The sequence below is a fragment of the Dipteris shenzhenensis genome, chromosome 26 (genome assembly GCF_047967505.1).
Source record: "Dipteris shenzhenensis isolate YYH24624 ecotype China chromosome 26, Dip_SZ_1.0, whole genome shotgun sequence".
In the NCBI taxonomy this organism is placed as follows: domain Eukaryota; kingdom Viridiplantae; phylum Streptophyta; class Polypodiopsida; order Gleicheniales; family Dipteridaceae; genus Dipteris; species Dipteris shenzhenensis.
In genome coordinates, this window is record NC_141621.1 from 44,138,128 (window position 1) to 44,161,002 (window position 22,875).

General features: G+C 46.4%; 1 protein-coding gene across 3 annotated transcripts in view; it reads left to right on the forward strand.

Annotated features, from left to right (window-relative positions):
* Window positions 1-22,875, forward strand: part of LOC147885135 (OTU-like cysteine protease family protein) — a 42,358-nt gene that overhangs the window by 12,592 nt on the left and 6,891 nt on the right. For all 3 annotated transcript variants that reach the window (XM_087397649.1, XM_087397647.1, XM_087397648.1), the window contains exons 5-6: window positions 175-266; window positions 354-416. In XM_087397649.1, coding sequence (XP_087253775.1) covers window positions 175-266; window positions 354-416 — 155 coding nt within the window. The remainder of the gene's footprint in view (window positions 1-174; window positions 267-353; window positions 417-22,875) is intronic.

The following is a 22,875-nucleotide window of genomic DNA, read 5'->3' on the forward strand; positions in this document are numbered from 1 at the left end:
GGATTATTAGACAACAGTAGTGTTCTATGTTAGCATGATAATGACGACTCTGTTTTCGTATACGTGCTTTAACCGGTTCACAAATTTACTTTGATGCATACAATGTGCTCAATCTAGACCTTAAGGACATGGCTTTTCACTGTTTACAGTTGAATTGTGTTTGCCTGTTTGCAGGTGCTATAGAATTGGCAATTTTATCTGAGTATTACGGACGTGAAATCGCTGCCTATGATATCCAGACAATCCGCTGTGATCTTTATGGCCAGGTGCATTAATGATTCCAAGCAATGAAACTGTGCCCTTTTTCGTTGTCTTGCATTCCCCTTATTAATCTTTTCTTGCAAATGAAACAGGGCAGGGGCTATGGAGAGCGTGTAATGCTGATATATGATGGCTTGCACTATGATGCTCTTGCAGTAAGTACACAATTTCTGCTTTTACCAGAACCTAAAGGCAGTGAGTCTACTTCGTGCACATCCTGTACAAATACTAGAGTTCATCTTACATCCTTAGTGATTTCACTCCCATACTGCTGAAATTGAGGTGAAGTGATTGACAAAGACATTGAGATGGAGTGATTGACAAAGACGATGTGCCTAGAATCACCAGCTTCTACTGCTCTGTCAGTACAAGTGAGATCTAAATGGATTTGCTGGTTCTTTTCTGTGCCATTTGAAATAGTCCAAATGATTGATTGATGTATGCAAGGGTAAACGAAAACAAGGGATTATTAACACGATCTCTTTTTCTTGCATAAAACAAATATGGTATACTTCTTAATACTGGGAGCTCTCAAGCTATCAAAATATTATCTTAGGTATTTATATCAAGTGGTTTTTCCAATTAAGGCAACCTCTTGTTCTTTTGGACGTCTTTAAGTGGACCACTCAAATTCATACAAGCTTCTTCCTCTACAATATTTTGCATAATAATGTGATCTAGCTATGAGTACGAAGGATTAAAAAGGAAGAGATGTCTAGATGCTGTTACAAAGATGGGAGATAAGGTCCCATGAAAATAACAAAATGTCTCACAAGCAAGGAGTCAAATGTGCAGGCAACCCATGAACAGACTTGGGAGGTGAACATAGGTCTTCAAGTTATAATGCCACTTTTGTACCATGTATTAGTCTTTCAAATTAGCAGGTTCACTTGATGAGTCCAAGTGGCCAATGTTGATATCATGAGATGAAGACATTGCCAGCGTGGGAGTGAGATTATAGGACCATTTCTTGCAAAGTGGAAGGTTGACAGAGGAGGCTGGGTGACTAAACTATGTCACCACTAGCCCACAAGGAAAAAAGGATGATTAAAAATTTGTAAATCAGACACTTCTTAAGCAGGGGTTGAGCATGCAAGGAAAAGGGACCTATTGCAAGAGTTGGGTAATAGAGGCCAAGCACAAGAGTTGCAATGACGTCACCAAGAATGCCATGTAGAAAATGTGCAGCAGTTGTAACTCAACTATTCACATTTACGACAGCCAATTCAAATAAAAGCCTTCCACATGAAAGACTTGACTGGATTGGTAAAGGCTACTGCCATTTCTTTTGCCCATCCCTTGTATTCCCGACAAGAAAAAGAAAACCCCTTGTCTTTCAAGTTTGACCTATCTTTCCCCTCCCAAGATGAGAAGTTTTGGCACTTGGCTGTAGTTGAAGGGCTGACATGAGTAGAATAAGGGTTAAATGTGCTGTGAAATTGCTCTTTTATGTTGGAGGAATGGGAACAGAAAGATGCACAAAAGAGGAGAATCCAGCAAGAATGAACTGACACACAACTTTTTGACATGAGGGAGAGGAAGCATGATTGTGGAATTGTATAATCTCAACTAGTCAAAGAGTCCAGTGCTAAGCTAGGGTGTTGAATGGAGAGCAAGTTGTGTCATATGCCACTGTAGGGTCAGCCTTACTGTTTGATTTGACTACTAGCACTGCCCCGCATTGACCCAAAATCAATGCTGAACTGATTGTGCATGATCGGTTGAGTCAGCTCGGTTGATTAGGGTTCCTTATTCTATTTAATATGGAGCTCAATCTTTTGATGCTGCTCACGCTTTTGGATTGATGTAATTTCCCTTTTATTGATTATTGAGTTATTGGTGGTTATCATATTGTTTGGAAGTCTTACCAGGCCGGTTGCCTGTGTGGGCGTCATAGAAAGGATTTTTGACACATGCTTTCTCCCTCAGTCCTTAAGCAAGGGGTGTATTTGTTTGATCGCGAAAGGGGGAGATAGGTCAGACGTCCGACAATGGAGGCCAATCACTTTGCTTGATACTGCATACAACATCCTCACTAAGGTCTTGAGCTTGCGGTTATGGCCCCATCTTACCGACATCATCCACGACACACAGATTGGGTTTGTCCAGGAGCGCAGCATCCTGGACAACATCTTCACGTTTTGGGAGGCAGTGGATTGGTCCAAGGAGGAGTAATAGTCGCTGGCCGTCCTTCTCTTGGACTTTGAGAAGGCTTACGACAGGGTGAAGTAGTCCTTCCTGGAGGGCACTATGAGGAGATTGGGTTTCTTAGACAAATGGGTCAGAGGAGTTTCAGCGCTATATGGAGGGAGCTCTAGTCAGATGCTTATCAGAGGACACACGGGCGAGGCCTTTCCTCTCTCGCTCGGTCCGCCAGGGCTGCCTACTCGCTCCCTTCCTCTTCCTGTTTGTGGTGGAGGCTTTGGGCTACTATTTGAGATCACAGGTGGCGGGTCTCACAGGGTTGAGGCTCCTAATTAGACAGGAGGAGGAGCTACTTGACTCGGAGTTTGCAGATGACATGGCCTTGTATGTTGAGGGCACCACAACGAGTCTGGAGAGAGTCAGGGACATCCTAGCTATTTACTATGAGGCCTCGGGGGCACATATCAATTGGACGAAATCTATAGGTTTCTTCACAGGCTTTGAGGAGTCACAGGAGATCCGTGAGGGGGGGAGTGACTTTGGCTTCAGATGGATACCGCGGGGCCAGACAGTGAGATACCTCAGATTCCAAGTGGGTATTGATATTACAGCAGAGCAGTAGATTGCCCCGGTCCTTGAGAGTGTTCGGCGCAAGCTTCTCTATTGGAGCTCGACCAAACTCTCCCTAGTAGGTCGTGCCTTAGTGGCAAACCAAGTCCTTGCCACGGCCTAGTATATCGCCTCCTGCTGGTGCTTTCATAGAGGATGCATTGGGCAGCTCCTTCGGTTAGTACAGAACTTCCTTTGGGCAGGTTCAGACGGCACGAGGAACACTAGGACCCAAGTAGCTTGGCAGACGGTGATCATGCCGCAAGCACTGGGAGGCTTGGGTATCATTGATCCGGTGATGCAGAGCAGAGCCCTTTTGGGCAAGTTGGTGGTTCGTGGCCTCACCCCAAGTGCAGAGCCTTGGAAGCTCCTCTTACAGCGAGGGCTTCTAAGGAACGCCCCACGCATTGGGGGACAGTGGCAGCCTTCACATAGATGGGTCTTCTCAGAGGCTTCCCTTACGGGGAAGGGCTCCCCCCTGATGAGGAGCCTTCACAGGGTTTGTCAGAGACTGGTAGGGGGTCTCATCCGTGCTTCGCACAGATGCAGAGAGGAGTTTGAGCGCCAGCCCCTTATGTGGCAATCAGAGATCAAGAGGGACGTATGCTCGGACAGCGGACTCACATTGGTTGGGCATAGTGAGACAGTGGTCCAGCAGGGTCCTTTGGCCGTTGGAGCAAATTATCTAAATGGAGGCAGAGGCGAGGCTTGACGTCCTAGCGCATCTGCGAGGGGTAGGGCAACGGATGGGCGAGATTGACTTAGCCATTCCTGAGTCCTGGTGGAAAGGACTTCACGTTTGGAGAGACAACAGATGGTTGGGGCAGTTTTTCCGTAGTGGTGTTCCCTTGAGGATGTTGATGCAGCGAGGCAGCATGCACCCCGGCTTCTTCCGTGTAGGACTTGGAGGCCTACTTCAGCCACTCAATGAGAGAGACCCCGAGATGGATGGGAGTCTTGATGGAATTCACTCGCAGATGATCAGAGTGGTGGGACGTTTGGGGAAGGAGTGGCACATTGACCCTCCCATTATCTCAGAGCAAGACGCCTCTAGATGGCACCTTTGGTTGTGGGAGGGTAGACCCCTGAGAGGGGTCCAGTGGGATTCGGGAGAGTGGTTCTAGCCCTTCAAGGGCAGCCTAGCTGAGCCGGTGGATGAGGCGTCCTTCTTTACCTACACCACACGGATTGGCAGGGGGCTTCAGATGGACTCGTTGAGGTGGACCCCCTCAAGGGAGAGGCATTGGGTGACCCAGAGAGTGCCTTGGGATGTTCGCTCCAGGTTTTGGACACGATTGTGGTCCAGCTTGCGGCCGAGGAAGATTTCATACTTCTTCTGGCTGGCTGTCCACGGAGGCTTGCCCATTGGCGTGGCCGGAGCATATGCAAGTGGAGGAGCAGTACCATTGTTGCTCCGATGGTGTCCTGGAGACTATCCCACACTGCCTATGGAGTTGTTGTAGCACAACGAGGTTATGGATGGGAGTCCTCAGGATCATGACACGTATGCAGTCTTCATAGAGACTACACCTAGGGGATGGTGGCTTGGTTGATAGAGGGAGGACACGTGTTTCAGATTGTTGAGATCTCCCCAGCCTACCAGATACAGGGTCATAGCATCCAAAGGATTGCACTCCACGAGGCAGTCCCTCCTGACAGCCTAGCTCCTCCTTCTCCTAGGGAGGACAATGTTTGGGAGGTGTTAGCCAGCATCACGGCTTGGAACATTTGGGTGGCTCGCTACTGCAGTCTTGTGATGGTGAGCACCTGGTTCCACCCTTAGCTACCCTAGTTGCCATCTGGCAGGATATCATTTACACTCTATGGTCCACCTGGGAGCGTGGGACTCCAGGCTCCAGGGCGACTATCAAGAGGCGTGCTTGTTTCTGCAAGGCTTGGCTTGCAGGAGTTTTCTACATCTTCACCTCGCGAGGGATTCGCTGACTATATAGTCCCCCCACTTGGATGTTAGCCCCAATTCCAGAGATCTCCTAGGCAGTGAGCTGGGTTTCTTTCTTTCAGCCTTTTCCGATTTTTTCCATACTCAGCACCTTCGGGGCTGCTGTCTTGTATGAAATCTTTCAAGCATTAGTAGAAGGTTCCTTTCTTTGAAGAAAAAGAAAGAAAAAAGATCATAACCTTGGGAAATTTACGACATGTGGAACCTATGGACAATCCTAGTATAAAGGTAGTGAGGACAACCCTAGGCTATTAGGCTCATTTAGGGCATCTTGACATTGGGGTTTCCCAAGAGCACCTAGATCTCTATAAACCATTCCTGATGATTTGTCATGTGAGATGATGCACCGCTGTCGATGTACCAAGGATCCTGTTCCACTTGGTGGACTTGATAGCTGAAATCCTCTTTGGAATTGTAATCAATGTCTAGGTACACTGTATGAGTCTACTACATTTCCTCGTTTGCAAGAAGCATATTCCCATGTTCATTTGCAAAGTGACTGTGACTAGAATGTCCACCACAATGATTTCCTCTACCGCGAAAATTCCCTCAATTGCTACCTTTCTTATCCCATTCTACCTGAGCTCGGGCAATGGCAGGATCTGCTACAGGTGCAAAAACTGTTTGTGTAGCTGTAGATGCCATTGTAGATCCCGCTGCTAGTGCTGGACAACAGGTGGAGTAGAGCTACCACTAGTTGGATCATCCAATGGTCTAGCGAAGCAGATTTTACAAGCCGAGCTCACTAGCCAAGCGAAGGAGGCGAAACAAAAGCCTCCTTGGTTCGAATCAGGGAAGGATCATAGTATTGTTTGCATGATTGATGTGCACCTGGAACTTGAAAGGCTGGCAAAGGGTGGGGTTTATCTATATTTTACATGTTGGATCCCCTAATTAAAGGAATTGATGTCCTACGAAACCCGATCTCCGAGGCAGATGCTTCTCCACAAGATTTGTGGGAAAGGGTTTTTTTCTGCTTCAATGTCTCTGAAGCAATTAGGGATGAGCTGGTGGGGAGGAGATTCCCCTTCTTAGGCTCGCTAGTTTTGGTTTTGCCTTGGTGACTGGATTTCAGCATCGATCAATTTCTTCTACATGACTGTGCGGTATGGATTGAGTTTCCAAACTTAGGAGATAAAATTGGCTATTTGGCCGCATCCCTAGGGAAAGTGTTGCAGATTCTACCCGCGTCGAGGCAACTTGTGGTACAAAGAGGGCCTAGATTTTATGGGGCAAAATGCAGGACATTCAGGACTTTGTTATGATCCAGTTCTCGGATATCCCGATTGTTGTGTAGCAAGTCAAGTTTAGTCCCTTGCCAGATGCTTGCTACATTTGCAGACCGTTGGGTCAATTTGCCAAAAATTGTCCACTCAATTGACAAGAGAGGGAAGGTAGTACATATACATGATGATTCGAACATAAGGAATGTGGGAGGACATAGTCGCACCAGCCAGGTACTTCATATACCTCTGAGGAGGAGCAACCTAATGGAATGCGTGCAGCTTCAAGAAAAGGGGAGGACGTCTAGAAGGAAGTTGGCTGATGGCATGTCGCCACCAGGGAGGAGCCCATGCCTGAGGCTTACCACCGTAAGTGAGCATTGGAGGAGGAGAAGTCCCAGAATTGCAAGATATAGTTCTGTTGAAGTATAATTTTGTTGCAGGAGGTTAAGTGTGGGTGTGGGGATGAGTGGTGATTCGTGTTTGAGCAGTTGGGATATTGCAACGTCATTAATTCACCCATGAGAAAGAGAGGAGGCACTACTGTGTTAGCACGCAATTTGTTGTTGAGGCCATGAGAGGAAGCCAAGAGTGTTGATGGGTGTGTAATAGGAGTAGTGGTGTTCGAGGATGGGTTTAAGTTTCAGGTCATGAGCATGTATGTGCCCAATGGTGTGGGGGAGGGGACTGCATGTTGGAGGTTGATAAATTAGATTGTAGGAGGTGGGTGTTAGGGGGGGACTCTAATGTCACTCAGAGCCCTGAAGATAGATCGCATGGAGGCACGTCCCTTATGGGACCTAAGGAGGAGGCATGGGAGGACCTTTGCATGGATAGAGGGCTGATTGAAGTGAAGGAGCTGGACCGAGAGGGCCTTCATGCTTTCACTTGGTCAAATCGGAGGAGGGGGGATGAATTAAAAGCCAAGAGACTAGTTAGGTTCTACTTCAAGGAGGAACGGTGGTGGATGGAGGGCCCCCTGAAAGGATCATGTTTAGCCTTGGCACTCTCAGACCATTCTCCGATTGTTTGGCAGTTATCAGTTCCTGTCATGGTGGAAAGACCAAAGGACATCCTCTACAAATTTACCAAGAGCCTCTTAGAATTAAAGAGCTTTTGCAGATGGATTAGGAGATCTTGGATTGAGGCAGCTACGGAAAGGGGAGATCCAATAGCATGGTGGGACACGGCTGTGAGAAGAGTGCTGCAGATTGCAAAGGACGAGGACTTTAAAGCTCAGGAAGCTTTAGACGATGGCGACGACTCTAGAGGCACTCAGAACCGCCATTTCAAATAAATACTGATCTCGAATTTATTTCGCTTCAAGCTTGAACCACTTGGTTCATCTAGACATGCCCTTGTTTGGACATTCTTCCAAGTATGTCTGAAATAGTGATCATGAATGTATAGGCTTTTAAAGGAAAGAAAGAGATCAAACTGGATTTTTGTGAAGCTCATTGAGTTCATATATCCAATGTAACTCCAAGCATTTGTCACCATATTAGTGGCATCCCTTTTGTAACAAATTCCAAAGTCAAAATCATGCATAAACTTGGACCATCTCGCCTTTTGGCCTTGTAGATTCAAAGCATTATAGAAGTACAATAACGATGTGTTGTCACTACACACCACAAACTTTGATCCATAAAGATATGCCTCCATTTTTATAAGGACAAAGATCTTTTTCATGCATAAGTCAAAGGTCTACCATCCTGAAACAAGGCTGCTCCAATGGCATAATCATGGGCATCCGGCTCAAACCACATGGTTTGCCTGGATCCACAATATGCAAGTTGCAGTAGTCACCATATGCTTCAACTACTAATGCATGTATCCAACATATCCATCCATACTGCAGGTCTATACTTAATATGCTTTTATGGAATCCCTTTCTCTCGAGTCTCCCTTTAAAAGGTTGGAGAGTAGCAGCACAATGCACGCGTGTGGACAGCTCTCTTGAAAACCTGAGTGAATCTAAGAAAGGATCCGAAGTTTGACAATTTGTTGCAAAACTGGCCACAACATTGATTACCCCCATCAATATGTTGAGATTCCGCATCTCCAGGCGTGGCCAACCGACCAGCCCCCATGCAGCAAGGGGGGCCAGAGGGGGTAGGCTGGCCGACCAGCTGGTCGGCCCAGTTGGCCTGACCGACCAGGCTGGTCGGTCCAGTCAAACTGGCCGACTTCCCCCCTTGGCCTGCCCTATAAAAGGGCCTCCTTCCCTTCATTTCCTACAACACTTCTTGCAGCTCCTCAAGGCTCCAGCATACAGCCTGCTCCTGACCATCCCCTCAGAGCCCCCTCTCAGCTGCTCAGTTGGCTGCCCACACTCCCGCAGCAGATCTTGCCTCTTCAGGGCTCTTGCCTCCCCACTCCAGGCCTCTGCCTCTTTGTTTCAGGCTTCTCCTGCCTCCGTGCTCTCAGGCTTCAGCTTTCTTGTGTTCCCCCTTTTTCTCTGCTTCAGTTCAGCCTCTCCAGCAGCTCCTGTTTTCTATCTTATTCAAGATATCTTGTATTTCAGTTGCTGCCCTGGTTTAAGGGCTGATTTACAGCAGATCAGTGGTGGTACATTTTGTTATCTCTAGTGTTCTCTGTGTGGCTCTATAATTTCAGTTCGTTTGCATCTTCCGCTGCCATTTTAATATGGTATCAGAGCACCAGGTTACTCTCTGATCTGGGAACTTCTATGTTGTCCTCGTCAGCAACTCTCCTTCCCACTGACTACAGAGCTTTCTTCTCCCGTCCCTTCTCCCCTCCCTATCAATAGCAGATTTCTTCTCCCGTCCCTATCAATAGCAGATATTTTCCTCAGAGCTTTCTTCTCCCGTCCCTTCTCCCCTCCCTATCAATAGCAGATTTCTTCTCCCGTCCCTATCAATAGCAGATATTTTCCTCCCGAACCCCGGGCTATCAATAGCAGCCTACTGCTTCATCAAGAGCCTCTCCCCCCCTTCCTTCATCGCGCATCGGGTCGGCTCCCGTCTTCACCCGTACGACTTTATTCAGGGGTTTCTGGCAGAACTTATTGGCTCTTGATCTTTGGGTTCGATTGTTGAGATTGGCCCTGTTCTAGACCTTGATCTTCTCTTCAGCCCCTTGTTGCTGTCCATTCCCTGTTTTCAGTTATGGCTGATGAAACAAAGGATTCTACTCCGGATCTTCGCGTATCCCCTATGTCCAGTTTCTTTCAAGAGTCTGACAAGCCTGTACGTATTCCCACTCTTCCTACATTTCCAGATGCTCGGCAGTTAGATGGGACCAATTATTCTCTTTGGAAAATTCAGATGGCGTCTGTATTGGAATCTTATGATCTTGCTGAGTTTGTTGATCCCGGGATCCCTCGTCCGTCACCTGAGGAGGAGCCACATGCTTCTCTTATCTGGGATAAATTGAATGCTCGTGTACGCTCGTTCATCTTTCTCAATTGTCAACCAGGGGTTCTCAATCATATCAAGCATCTTACTTCTGCACGTGCTATTTGGGAATTTCTTGATGGCATGTATCTTCGCGTCACTCCCATGAAACGTATTTCCTTGGAAGTTCAGCTTCGTCGCCTCGATCCAACTACTTCTCCTTCCATACGGGACCACATCAACAAAATGCAGAGCATGCATCAAGACATCCTCCATGCAGGCAAGGCTATCTCCTCCGAAGATATGGCTATTACTCTCCTATCTCATGTTATTACTGACAGTCGATATGCAGCATTCTATTCTTCTCTTATTACCTCTGGCCGCCTCAGCACCATCACTTGGGAGGAACTTGTCCCCATGATGATGGATCAGGAGGAACAGTTCACTAAAACCTCTGATGGTTCTTCTGAGGCTCTTGTGGCCCATCGTCCCAAATCACGATCCAAGAATGCCCCGTCCTCTGCCAATAACTCATCTCCTTCAGATCCCTCCAGTGACCGTCCTGCTCCCAAAGGTAATTGCAATCACTGTGGCACTCCTGGCCATTATTGGCGCAATTGTCCATACCGCAAACACAAACGAGCTGACGCACCTCTGGCCGCTGCGGCTGATGCTTCCCTTACCCCTACTCCTGCCTTTGTTCACCTTGAGCTCTTGAATTCGGTCCCCCTTCCTGCAGCAGAGTCATTGGCTCTCCATAGCTCCGATGCTCGTGAATGGATTGTTGATAGTGGGGCCTCTCGGCATATGACCCCCTCCTCCTCACTGCTCCAGGATCTCACTCCTCATTCTGGTCGTGTCTGCATCGGCGATAAGCACTCTATTCCTGTTCATTCAGAGGGCTCTCTTGATATTATTCCTGATGGCAAAGGGGGTAAACACTCTTCTCGTGTTCTTTATGTTCCGTCTCTCGGCTTTCATCTCCTTTCGGTTCATCAGATTTGTCAAAACAATATGAAAGTTGAGTTTGAAGCAGCCTCTGTCACCATCCGCGATCGTGCCACCGGACAGCCGGTTTGGACCGGCCATTCTACTAATGGTATCTACAAGCTTGTTGCCCTTCCCTCCCTTACAGGAACCTCTCTTGGCGACCTTTGGCATTATCGGTTTTGTCATTTACACATTGATGCTCTTCATCGTGCTTTCCGTGATCAGCTTGTCCTCGGCCTCCCTAACGTCGGCACTCGCCAAGGTCTCTGTCCCTCTTGCATATTGGGCAAACAACATCGCGAGCCGTTCGCTCATCATGCCTCTCGCCGTGCCACTGTTCCGCTTGGTCTTGTTCACCTCGACCTATGTGGCCCTATGCAGATTATGTCCCTTGGGGGAGCCTCGTACTACATGCTCCTTGTTGATGATTTCAGTCGCTACTCTTGGATCTATTTTCTTTCCCACAAGGATCTGGCTTTCAGTCGTTTCCAGACCTGGCTAGCCATGGTGGAAAAAGAATCCAATCACTCCCTCAAAATTCTTCGTGCTGATAAAGGTGGTGAATTCACCTCTCTCGAGTTTGATCGGTTCTTGAGTAGTCATGGTGTCAAACGGGAATTTGCCAACACAGGTACCCCTTCTGATAATGGTGTGGTTGAACGTAAACATCGTACCGGTGTTGAAATGGCTCGGACCATGCTCACTCACAGTCAACTCCCTCAGTCTCTTTGGGCCGAGGCCATGATGACCGCCATTCATACTCTTAACCGCTCTCCGACATCAGCAGTCCCAGGCATGACCCCTTATCAGGCTTACTATGGATCTAAGCCCGATGTTTCCCATTTTCGAGTATTTGGCTGTGATGCTTATGTTCATATTCCTAAATCTGATCGTGGAAAGCTTGATCCTAAGTCCCACAAGCTCTTGTTCGTAGGCTACAACTCCGTCTCCACTGGCTATCGCCTCTATGATCCTCGCCGCCGCATTATCTCCGTGAGCAGGGATGTTCTTTTCGACGAGCAGGTCCTTCCGACATCCTCCGACTCTCCTCCTGTTCTTGGAGATCCGTCCGATGCCCCGGAGCTCTCTCTCCCTCCACCTGCCTCGTCCCCTGGTACATCACCTACTATTCTCTCTCCTCCGCCTCCTTCTCCGGCTCCACCCTTGTCTGCTCCTCCTTTGGAACCCCGCTCGGTACGTGTTCCGCGATGGCTCATTGATACTCTCCGCTCCTCCGGTCTTGAGGATCCCTACTCCGAACCACCCCCTGATGATGGGCCTCGTCGCTCTCATCGCCATCTCCCACCGTCCTCTTCTGATCCCCTTCATGTCAATTATGCCCTTATGTCTCGCATCCTCGCCACTCGTGAGCCCACTACCGTTCCTCAGGCTCTGGACCAGCCTCATTGGAAACAGGCTATGGAAGCGGAAATTCATGCTCTTCTTCGGAACCACACCTGGGACCTTGTCCCTCGTCCCTCACATCGTTCCGTCATTGGTGTCCGGTGGATTTTCAAAACAAAATACGCCTCTGATGGTTCTGTCGACAAGTATAAAGCTCGGCTGGTGGCTAAAGGCTATGCCCAACGACCCGGCATCGACTATGGGGAGACCTTTGCACCTACCGCCCGGATGAGCACCATCCGCACGATCCTCGCTCTTGCCGCCCACCATCAGTGGCCCATCTTTCAAATGGACGTCAAATCTGCATTTTTGAATGGTGATCTTCATGAAGAGGTATATGTGGATCAGCCGCCCGGCTTCATTGATTCTCGTTCTCCTTTCATGGTCTGTCGCCTTCGCAAGGCTCTCTACGGTCTCAAGCAAGCTCCTCGGGCCTGGAATCAGCGTATTGATACCTTCTTCTGCCGCCAAGGACTTCTTCGCTCTCTGGCTGATCCCAATCTTTATCTTTTTCATGAAGGACAGCTTCATACCTTCATCATTCTTTATGTGGATGATTTAATCCTCACCGGGAGTCATACCAATCATATCCTTGCCATTAAAGTTGCTCTTCAAACTGAATTTGAGATGACGGATATGGGCCTTCTCCATTTTTTCTTGGGTCTTGAGATTTGGCAGACTAAGAGGGGGTATTTTGTCTCTCAGCAACGCTATGTTCAAGAGCTCCTCGAAACTTTCCACATGGCTGACTGTCGGCCCATCACCTCTCCCATGGATCCCAACGCTAAACTCTCTGCTTCTGGGTCCACTGCTTATCCTGATGCCTCCCTCTACCGCCAGCTTGTTGGATCTCTTCTTTGGCTACTTAACACTCGACTGGATCTCGGCTTCTCTGTCGGCACCCTCAGTACCTTCATGCAAACCCCTTCGCTTTCTCATTGGCAAGCTGCTCGACGTCTCCTCCGCTATCTTCAGGGGACCTCTACTTTCGGGCTCTTTTATGCTGCCGGTGGTTCCTCTCCTTCCCCGCTCACTCTCCGAGGTTGGAGTGACTCCGATTGGGCTGGCGACCCCGATTCTCGCCGCTCTACCACGGGCTATGTTTTCTCCTTTGGCTCTGCGGCTATCTCCTGGTCCAGTAAACGCCAACCCACGGTCGCCCTATCTTCCACCGAGGCTGAGTATCGGGCTATGTGTAGTGCCACCTGTGAGGCTGTGTGGCTTCGGCGCCTTCTTCTCGATTGTGGTTTTCAGCAATCCACTTCTACCACACTTTTTTGTGACAATCAAAGCTGTATTGCCCTTGCTCGCAATCCGGTTTTTCATGCTCGGACAAAACACATTGAAATTCAGTACCACTATACGCGAGAGAAGGTTCTTGACGGTACCATTGTGCTCCTCTTCAGCACCACTTCCGACAACGTCGCCGACATATTTACCAAATCTGTTTCTCCTCCCCTTCTCCAACGTCATACCAGCTCTCTGGGTCTTGTGCCACACCCTGGAGCTGAGAGGGGGTGTTGAGATTCCGCATCTCCAGGCGTGGCCAACCGACCAGCCCCCATGCAGCAAGGGGGGCCAGAGGGGGTAGGCTGGCCGACCAGCTGGTCGGCCCAGTTGGCCTGACCGACCAGGCTGGTCGGTCCAGTCAAACTGGCCGACTTCCCCCCTTGGCCTGCCCTATAAAAGGGCCTCCTTCCCTTCATTTCCTACAACACTTCTTGCAGCTCCTCAAGGCTCCAGCATACAGCCTGCTCCTGACCATCCCCTCAGAGCCCCCTCTCAGCTGCTCAGTTGGCTGCCCACACTCCCGCAGCAGATCTTGCCTCTTCAGGGCTCTTGCCTCCCCACTCCAGGCCTCTGCCTCTTTGTTTCAGGCTTCTCCTGCCTCCGTGCTCTCAGGCTTCAGCTTTCTTGTGTTCCCCCTTTTTCTCTGCTTCAGTTCAGCCTCTCCAGCAGCTCCTGTTTTCTATCTTATTCAAGATATCTTGTATTTCAGTTTCTGCCCTGGTTTAAGGGCTGATTTACAGCAGATCAGTGGTGGTACATTTTGTTATCTCTAGTGTTCTCTGTGTGGCTCTATAATTTCAGTTCGTTTGCATCTTCCGCTGCCATTTTAATACAATATGGATACGTCCAGCTGATACGATCTGGACTAGATATAACAGCCCTCTTTTAAGAACTCAAATTTGGACATCTTAGCACAAAGCGTCTCTCTTCGAAGAATAGTCAAGACTATCTTGACATCTTAGCATAGAGCGCCTCTCTTCAAAGAATAGTCAAGACTGTCTTCAAATGCTCCATATGCTCACATAATCCTTTCTAGACACGAGTATGTCATCCAAAAAGACAATGACATTCTGAGGTATGTACGAAACCTCTCTTTTATCCTCTTACCTTTACCTCTTAAATGGCCCCTCCTCTAGTAAAGTTTTAGTACTACATTATCAAATAAAATATCAATAGGCTCATTCTTTCAAAGTCCTGTTCACTTCCTCCCTTTCTCATTTTAGATATGGACATGGAATTTAGATTCTAAACATAGTGTAATTCCATTGAGTGCTTTGATCTTTGTCTTGTTGATGATGTGTACTACATTCTAAGAAGCCTTGAGATTCTTTGCCTCCATCATTACCATATCTCCGCTCTTCCAGTTGTTGACTAAGTTTTGCTTCTTTGAAGCCCTCTGTGTATTCCTTGCTACTCATTTTCCTCGATGTGAGCTCATTAAATAGTTGAGAATATACCATCCAAGGTAGGCTTCCCTTTGGACAGCCATAATTTACTTGGGAAAACTACTTTCTAATCTTGAGCGTACTACCTCTACAAAATGCAAACCTCAAGACTTCGCCCTTTCCACGCGTCCCTCCTACTAGACCCTCAGTTCTGTTGTGGCTATTGTGTGGCATGCCTAAGTCTTGCTTTGTTTAAGCACTGTATCACTTGCTTATTTTCTTTGATATGAGTAGACTGAATGATTGAGAAGCTTTTTGTTTTGCACAAAGGTTTGGTCTCCTAGCACTGGCAGCCAACGTTGTTCTGTATCTCTTCTCAGCAATGCGATTGCATAGGACCCCTCGAAGGGTGTTTTCAAATCTTAATAGTCTGAGATTACAACAATAACTAGCTACTTTACCCTATTACATATTCTATTTCATTCTTGTACTCCATGTGAGATTGCTTCTTTACTGGATTCCCCCTTGCATCGCTTCTCTACAAGGTATTACTGATGTCTTTTTATAAACCGAATTTGCTTTTCCAATTTAGCTATGTATTCTAATCAAGCACACATGAGGATTCTCCTTGTGAACTAGCTGCTTGTTGTGTTGCATTGCTAGTTTAATGAAACACTTGAGACTAGTGGCGGCTCTTTTTGAAGGACAATCGAGCTTCAATGACTTATGAAAAGGGAAGGAACAATGCCATTGCCACTCTTAGCGCACTAAGAGTCCATTTGGTGGATGAAGTTTGCTGGCACGGGAAAGAAGACGAGGACAACAAAAGGGAGGCAAAGAAAGAAGGAAGGGTGCAGAGGGAAGCAACAAGTTGAACATGAAAATACTCAATGAAGAATATGAAAAGTCTAAACGTCCTAGTGTGCACAAAAAGCTTATTAGGGAGGTAACATAGTGGGGTAAAATGAAAAGCTTCACTCTTGTTAAACCACGTGTGTTGCTCTCCTTCCATAGTCACTCCATAAAATAAGTTGTTTGCTTAAAAATGTCACTGATAAGAAAATATACTAGTCCTTAATCACGCAAAACTCGTGTTCGCATCTATACGGCCCTCCGTGCTTAGGTCCTAATGCAATATGGTCCCAAATCACTTCCCACCTCCCCTTCCCCTACTTTAAATGCCTCGAATCTCTTCCCTCTCCCTAGGCATGAGATCCTAGCTCCGATCCTAGCACATATGTTTAATCATGCGATATGTCATGGCTTTCCTCTTGCGTGGAGCACCACTACTATTGTACCGATACACAAGGCAGGGGACCCTATGGATATGGGGAACTACCACACACTCATGATAGGCCATACATTGGCCAAGATATATGGATCGTTGCTAGAGCAAGTGATCAGCTGCTATACTGAGGCACATGGACAGCATGCACTAGGACAGGCGGGTTTTTGATGGCAGCATTCCAACCTCGAGCACATTTCACTCTACAGGCAGTCATTGAGGAGGCGAGATCCAGGTTCGAGAAAGCCTATGCTTGCTTCGCAGTTTTTCGGAAGGCTTTGACACAGTATCACGAGCCCGCCTGATTTGGAGATTTCAAGAGATGCAGATACCGCAAGTCATGATTTGGGGCGTGATGAGCGTATATGAGTTTGTTAGAGGGAGGGCGCGTGCGCTTGGCGGTTTGTCAGATTGGATTGAGAGCACGATCGGATTGAGTGCGCCCTCTCTCCAACACTCTTTGGGCTCTACATTGATGAGATTACGACGTTCATTGACTGCTTAGGAGGAGATGAATCCTTGCTTGCAGATTTGATTATACAAATACTACTATACGTAGATGACATAGTTCTCATCTCCTCTTCTGCGGCAAGCCTACAGTGACATCTTAAGGCTCTAGCTGTGTTTTGCAAAGAGAGAGACTTGATGGTCAATCTTGGCAAAACCAAGGTTATGATCTTCAACACATCATGAGCAATACTTTAGCGACATAGTTTCACACGCTAGTGGAGACAGTACAATCATATACCTATCTTGGAGCAAGTTTTGGAGGATTTCTTCACGATGACACACGGAGCATGGGCGTGACTCACATGAGAGTAGGGGTATCTAGCTTGGCTAGAGAGACAGTGATTCCGGGCACACTTGCAGGATCCCCCGACGAAGGGGTGGCTCTTTGATACACTAGTGAGAGCGGCATCCATGTATGTAGCACCCTTCTGGGCATGTAATCTATCGACAGCTGAGGTTCGAGAGGCTACAGGTTACCATGGGGTCCAGGATGATTAGGAGAAAGCCGTCAGTCCCTCGCCAGATCATACAGGATGAGTTCACTGTGACACCGTTATGCAGATTGATGTCATCTTCCAGACAATGGCATATCTACACAGGGTATGGGTCTTACCTAGATGGAGACTACCTAGGTTGGCACTAGAGTCGTCCCGATAGCTAGCCGACTGCGAGGACAGCAAAGTCGGGTATGCACACATCTCCAAATGATTCGGTCTTAGGGCATTCAGATGGATCGCCTCCCCTCTTTTTAGTATAATCAGGACTCCCCATCCCTTCAGATCCCATCAGATGAGATCAACCGTATCATACGGCTGGACCTATTATTTAGTTATACACATCACGGACTTGGGTTGGGGACGAAGAGTGTGTGTTGGCCTCTTTTTGATGGAGATGCGGTGCCACAGGGAGACTCTGTTACACCAGATCAGACAACAGTAGGAGGGGACAACACGACAGGACACCGAGACACGTAATTGATTTTTATGCCTTTGAGCTAGCCCCCAGTCACATTGGAGTAGAGGATGAGGAGATAGCTGACATGAGGGCAGCATGGATCAATGGATAGAGAGGACGCAGAGCAGCAAAACAGGCGCCACAGAGGATGATCATAGCACGCACGATATAGGTCCAGCCCATCGCTGCTCTACTCAAAGGAGACCGATTGACCCAAGGTGTCACCCTTGATGTCGCTCACTGTATATAGAGATCCCAGAGACCATGCCCCCCACCACAGCGAGAGATAGCTTGATAGCTACAGAAATATGACATCTTTGCATCCTATCGGCTAGTGGCTCTCTCATACATAGCCATCACGACCCATATAATTGTGTACAAGACGTAGGGCTTGCAGTCGTGCGATGAGGTGAGCTTGAGGTACTGAATCAAAGGCCTTTCGGAAGTCCACAAAGCAACAATATGTTGGGATAAGTATGATCAAGGGCTTGCTCTATGGTGCATGTGTGCATCTAGGGGAGTCACATGTGTGTTTGTGTGTGTTGTAAAGGCACATCAAGTGCTATGATGTGTCTAGTGTGATGTGTCTAGTGTGTGACCTAAGTGATGATGTAAGACAAAGGCAATCCCACTGATGTAGGGATTGATTCCCACTGATGTAGGTGCTGATTGCCACCTATGTAGGGAAGGTATTAGCTACTCCCCCTTTCTATAAGAGAGACCTCTCTCTCACAATCATAATAGAGAACTACCATCTTTCTTTCATTGTGCTCTCACACATCTTGCAAGATGCATCTATTCTATCCTACGGGATTCTACACTTGGTATCAGAGCTCCAGGTTCTAGATCTAGCCTAGCCTAGCATTAGATGCTATCTCTAGCATAAACTACAAGCTTCTTCATCTTCTCCATTTTTCCCTCCTTCTTCCCAAAATCTTTGAGAGCTGTGTTCTCTACCTTCAAGCGACCTTTTCCCAAACCCTTTGAGCTGCAAACTCCTCACGTATGGGCGAACTTCCAATTGCAAGCATTCAGAGAAATTTCGACTATACGCGCAACGCCAACACTCACACTCTTTGACGAAATTTCGCGCAATGCCGCCTCTGTACTTACCTATCTGTAAATTCCTCTGAGCCCGTGCTGGACGACACTGAGGGCAAGCTGCTGCTGAAATCTGAGCTCATTTGGACAAGAGATGGAGGAGAAAACGATGAAAAACCAGTCTGTCTTCTCAAGCCTGGCTATGGCGACCTGGCGCAACATTTCGTCCCTCCTTGCTGGTAGCCCTTCTCTGGTATAAGGTCCTTCTTCCTGCATAAAAATCCCCTTGAATAGAGCTATGAGCTGTGAGAATTGCACCCTCCAAGTTCTGGTCTTTGTTTTGGACAGTTTTGACAATGTTGTGAGTTTGATGCTACTTTAGCATTTCTGATGTTTTAAAATGTTGAATAGCATCAGTACAACTGTGGCTACAGCTTTCCTTTAAGTTGCTATACCTAGATTTGCTTGGAATACTTTCATTTAGCCACCTCTATGAAGCATGCAAGTGAAAGCATCGTTTTCATTATGATTTGTAGTATGGAATTTGGTTACAAGTCTTTGCTACTCTAAATGCTTTGAAGGATTATTTTTTATTGCTCATATTTTCACTTGTAAGGCACTAGACACTGCCCTCGGGTAAGACCTTGCCATGGAAGCTAAGACCTTTTCTGATAAGTTCTATGGAACTAGTTTCCATACTTGGCAAACAAAAGCCAAGTTTATGCTTCTGAAAAAGAAGATATGGAATTTTGTGAATGGAAAGAAGTCTACAAAAGAAAAAGCTAATTGGTTGATCAAAGACAAGAAGGACTACTTCAACAACAACGCAAATATGCCTAAAGGAAGAACTCCATCAGTAAATGAAGAAAATGAAGACTATGCTTTTTAGGCACTTTGTCTTTTTTGTTTATCATCACTTGGTCAAATTTTGAGGTTCTCTGCCTGGAGTAGTACTCCAAAAAGAATATGTTATGTAAATCACCTCTGGTCACCATATGATGTAGACCATGTGATATGTGTTTTCTCTATCCCATTTCTGTGAACCTCACACCCTTGGGAACCCTTGCTAGCACGAGATCCTAGCCATAGATTTATCCTTGACCACCATGAGATGGCATGAGAAACTATGAGACTAGATGTATCCTTGACACTGCAAGAGGCAAACCCTTGAGGGAGGGTATGTTGGGATAAATATGATCAAGGGCTTGCTCTATGGTACATGTGTGCATCTAGGGGAGTCACATGTGTGTTTGTGTGTGTTGTAAAGGCACATCAAGTGCTATGATATGTCTAGTGTGTGACCTAAGTGATGATGTAAGACAAAGGCAATCCCACTGATGTAGGGATTGATTCCCACTGATGTAGGTGCTGATTGCCACTTATGTAGGAAAGGTATTAGAGAACTACCATCTTTCTTTCATTGTGCTCTCACACCTCTTGCAAGATGCATCTATTCTATCCTACGGGATTCTACACTTGGTATCAGAGCTCCAGGTTCTAGATCTAGCCTAGCCTAGCATTAGATGCTATCTCTAGCATAAACTACAAGCTTCTTCATCTTCTCCATTTTTCCTCCTCCTTCCCAAAATCTTTGAGAGCTCTGTTCTCTGCCTTCAAGCGACCTTTTCCCAAACCCTTTGAGCTGCAAACTCCTCACGTATGGGCGAACTTCCAATTGCAAGCATTCAGAGAAATTTCGACTGTACGCGCAACGCCAACACTCACACTCTCTGACGAAATTTCGTGCAATGCCGCCTGTGTACTTACCTATTTGCAAATTCCTCTGAGCCCGTGCTGGACGACATTGAGGGCAAGCTGCTGCTGAAATCTGAGCTCATTTGGACAAGAGATGGAGGAGAAAACGACGAAAAACCAGTCTATCTTCTCAAGCCTGGCTATGGCGACCTGGCGCAACATTTCGCCCCTCCTTGCTGGTAGCCCTTCTCTGGTATAAGGTCCTTCTTCCTGCATAAGAATCCCCTTGAATAAAGCTATGAGCTGTGAGAATTGCACCCTCCAAGTTCTGGTCTTTGTTTTGGACAGTTTTGACAATGTTGTGAGTTTGATGCTACTTTAGCATTTCTGATGTTTTAAAATGTTGAATAGCATCAGTACAACTGTGGCTACAGCTTTCCTTTAAGTTGCTATACCTAGATTTGCTTGGAATACTTTCATTTAGCCACCTCTATGAAGCATGCAAGTGAAAGCATCCTTTTCATTATGATTTGTAGTATGGAATTTGGTTACAAGTCTTTGCTACTCTAAATGCTTTGAAGGATTATTTTTTATTGCTCATATTTTCACTTGTAAGGCACTAGACACTGCCCTCGGGTAAGACCTTGCCATGGAAGCTAAGACCTTTTCTGATAAGTTTAATGGAACTAGTTTCCATACTTGGCAAACAAAAGCCAAGTTCATGCTTATGAAAAAGAAGATATGGAATTTTGTGAATGGAAAGAAGTCTACAAAAGAAAAAGCTAATTGGTTGATCAAAGACAAGAAGGACTACTTCAACAACAAAGCAAATATGCCTGAAGGAAGAACTCCATCAGTAAATGAAGAAAATGAAGACTATGCTTTTTAGGCACTTTGTCTTTTTTGTTTATCATCACTTGGTCAAATTTTGAGGTTCTCTGCCTGGAGTAGTACTCCAAAAAGAATATGTTATGTAAATCACCTCTGGTCACCATATGATGTAGACCATGTGATATGTGTTTTCTCTATCCCATTTCTGTGAACCTTACACCCTTGGAAACCCTTGCTAGCACGAGATCCTAGCCATAGATTTATCCTTGACCACCATGAGATGGCATGAGAAACTATGAGACTAGATGTATCCTTGACACTGCAAGAGGCAAACCCTTGAGGGAGGGTATGTTGGGATAAATATGATCAAGGGCTTGCTCTATGGTGCATGTGTGCATCTAGGGGAGTCACATGTGTGTTTGTGTGTGTTGTAAAGGCACATCAAGTGCTATGATGATATGTCTAGTGTGTGACCTAAGTGATGATGTAAGACAAAGGCAATCCCACTGATGTAGGGATTGATTCCCACTGATGTAGGTGCTGATTGCCACTTATGTAGGGAAGGTATTAGCTACTCCCCCTTTCTATAAGAGAGACCTCTCTCTCACAATCATAATAGAGAACTACCATCTTTATTTCATTGTGCTCTCACACCTCTTGCAAGATGCATCTATTCTATCCTACGGGATTCTACACTTGGTATCAGAGCTCCAGGTTCTAGATCTAGCCTAGCCTAGCATTAGATGCTATCTCTAGCATAAACTACAAGCTTCTTCATATTCTCCATTTTTCCTCCTTCTTCCCAAAATCTTTGAGAGCTCTGTTCTCTGCCTTCAAGCGACCTTTTCCCAAATTCTTTGAGCTGCAAACTCCTCACGTATGGGCGAACTTCCAATTGCAAGCATTCAGAGAAATTTTGACTGTACGCGCAACGCCAACACTCACACTCTCTGACGAAATTTCGCGCAATGCCGCCTCTGTACTTACCTATGTGCAAATTCCTCTGAGCCCGTGCTGGACGACACTGAGGGCAAGCTGCTGCTGAAATCTGAGCTCATTTGGACAAGAGATGGAGGAGAAAACGACGAAAAACCAGTTTGTCTTCTCAAGCCTGGCTATGGCGACCTAGCGCAACATTTCACCCCTCCTTGCTGGTAGCCCTTCTCTGGTATAAGGTCCTTCTTCCTGCATAAAAATCCCCTTGAATAGAACTATGAGCTGTGAGAATTGCACCCTCCAAGTTCTGGTCTTTGTTTTGGACAGTTTTGACAATGTTGTGAGTTTGACGCTACTTTAGCATTTCTGATGTTTTAAAATGTTGAATAGCATCAATACAACTGTGGCTACAGCTTTCCTTTAAGTTGCTATACCTAGATTTGCTTGGAATACTTTCATTTAGCCACCTCTATGAAGCATGCAAGTGAAAGCATCGTTTTCATTATGATTTGTAGTATGGAATTTGGTTACAAGTCTTTGCTACTCTAAATGCTTTGAAGGATTATTTTTTATTGCTCATATTTTCACTTGTAAGGCACTAGACACTGCCCTCGGGTAAGACCTTGCCATGGAAGCTAAGACCTTTTCTGATAAGTTCTATGGAACTAGTTTCCATACTTGGCAAACAAAAGCCAAGTTTATGCTTCTGAAAAAGAAGATATGGAATTTTGTGGATGGAAAGAAGTCTACAAAAGAAAAAGCTAATTGGTTGATCAAAGACAAGAAGGACTACTTCAACAACAAAGCAAATATGCCTGAAGGAAGAACTCCATCAGTAAATGAAGAAAATGAAGACCATGCTTTTTAGGCACTTTGTCTTTTTTGTTTATCATCACTTGGTCAAATTTTGAGGTTCTCTGCCTGGAGTAGTACTCCAAAAAGAATATGTTATGTAAATCACCTCTGGTCACCATATGATGTAGACCATGTGATATGTGTT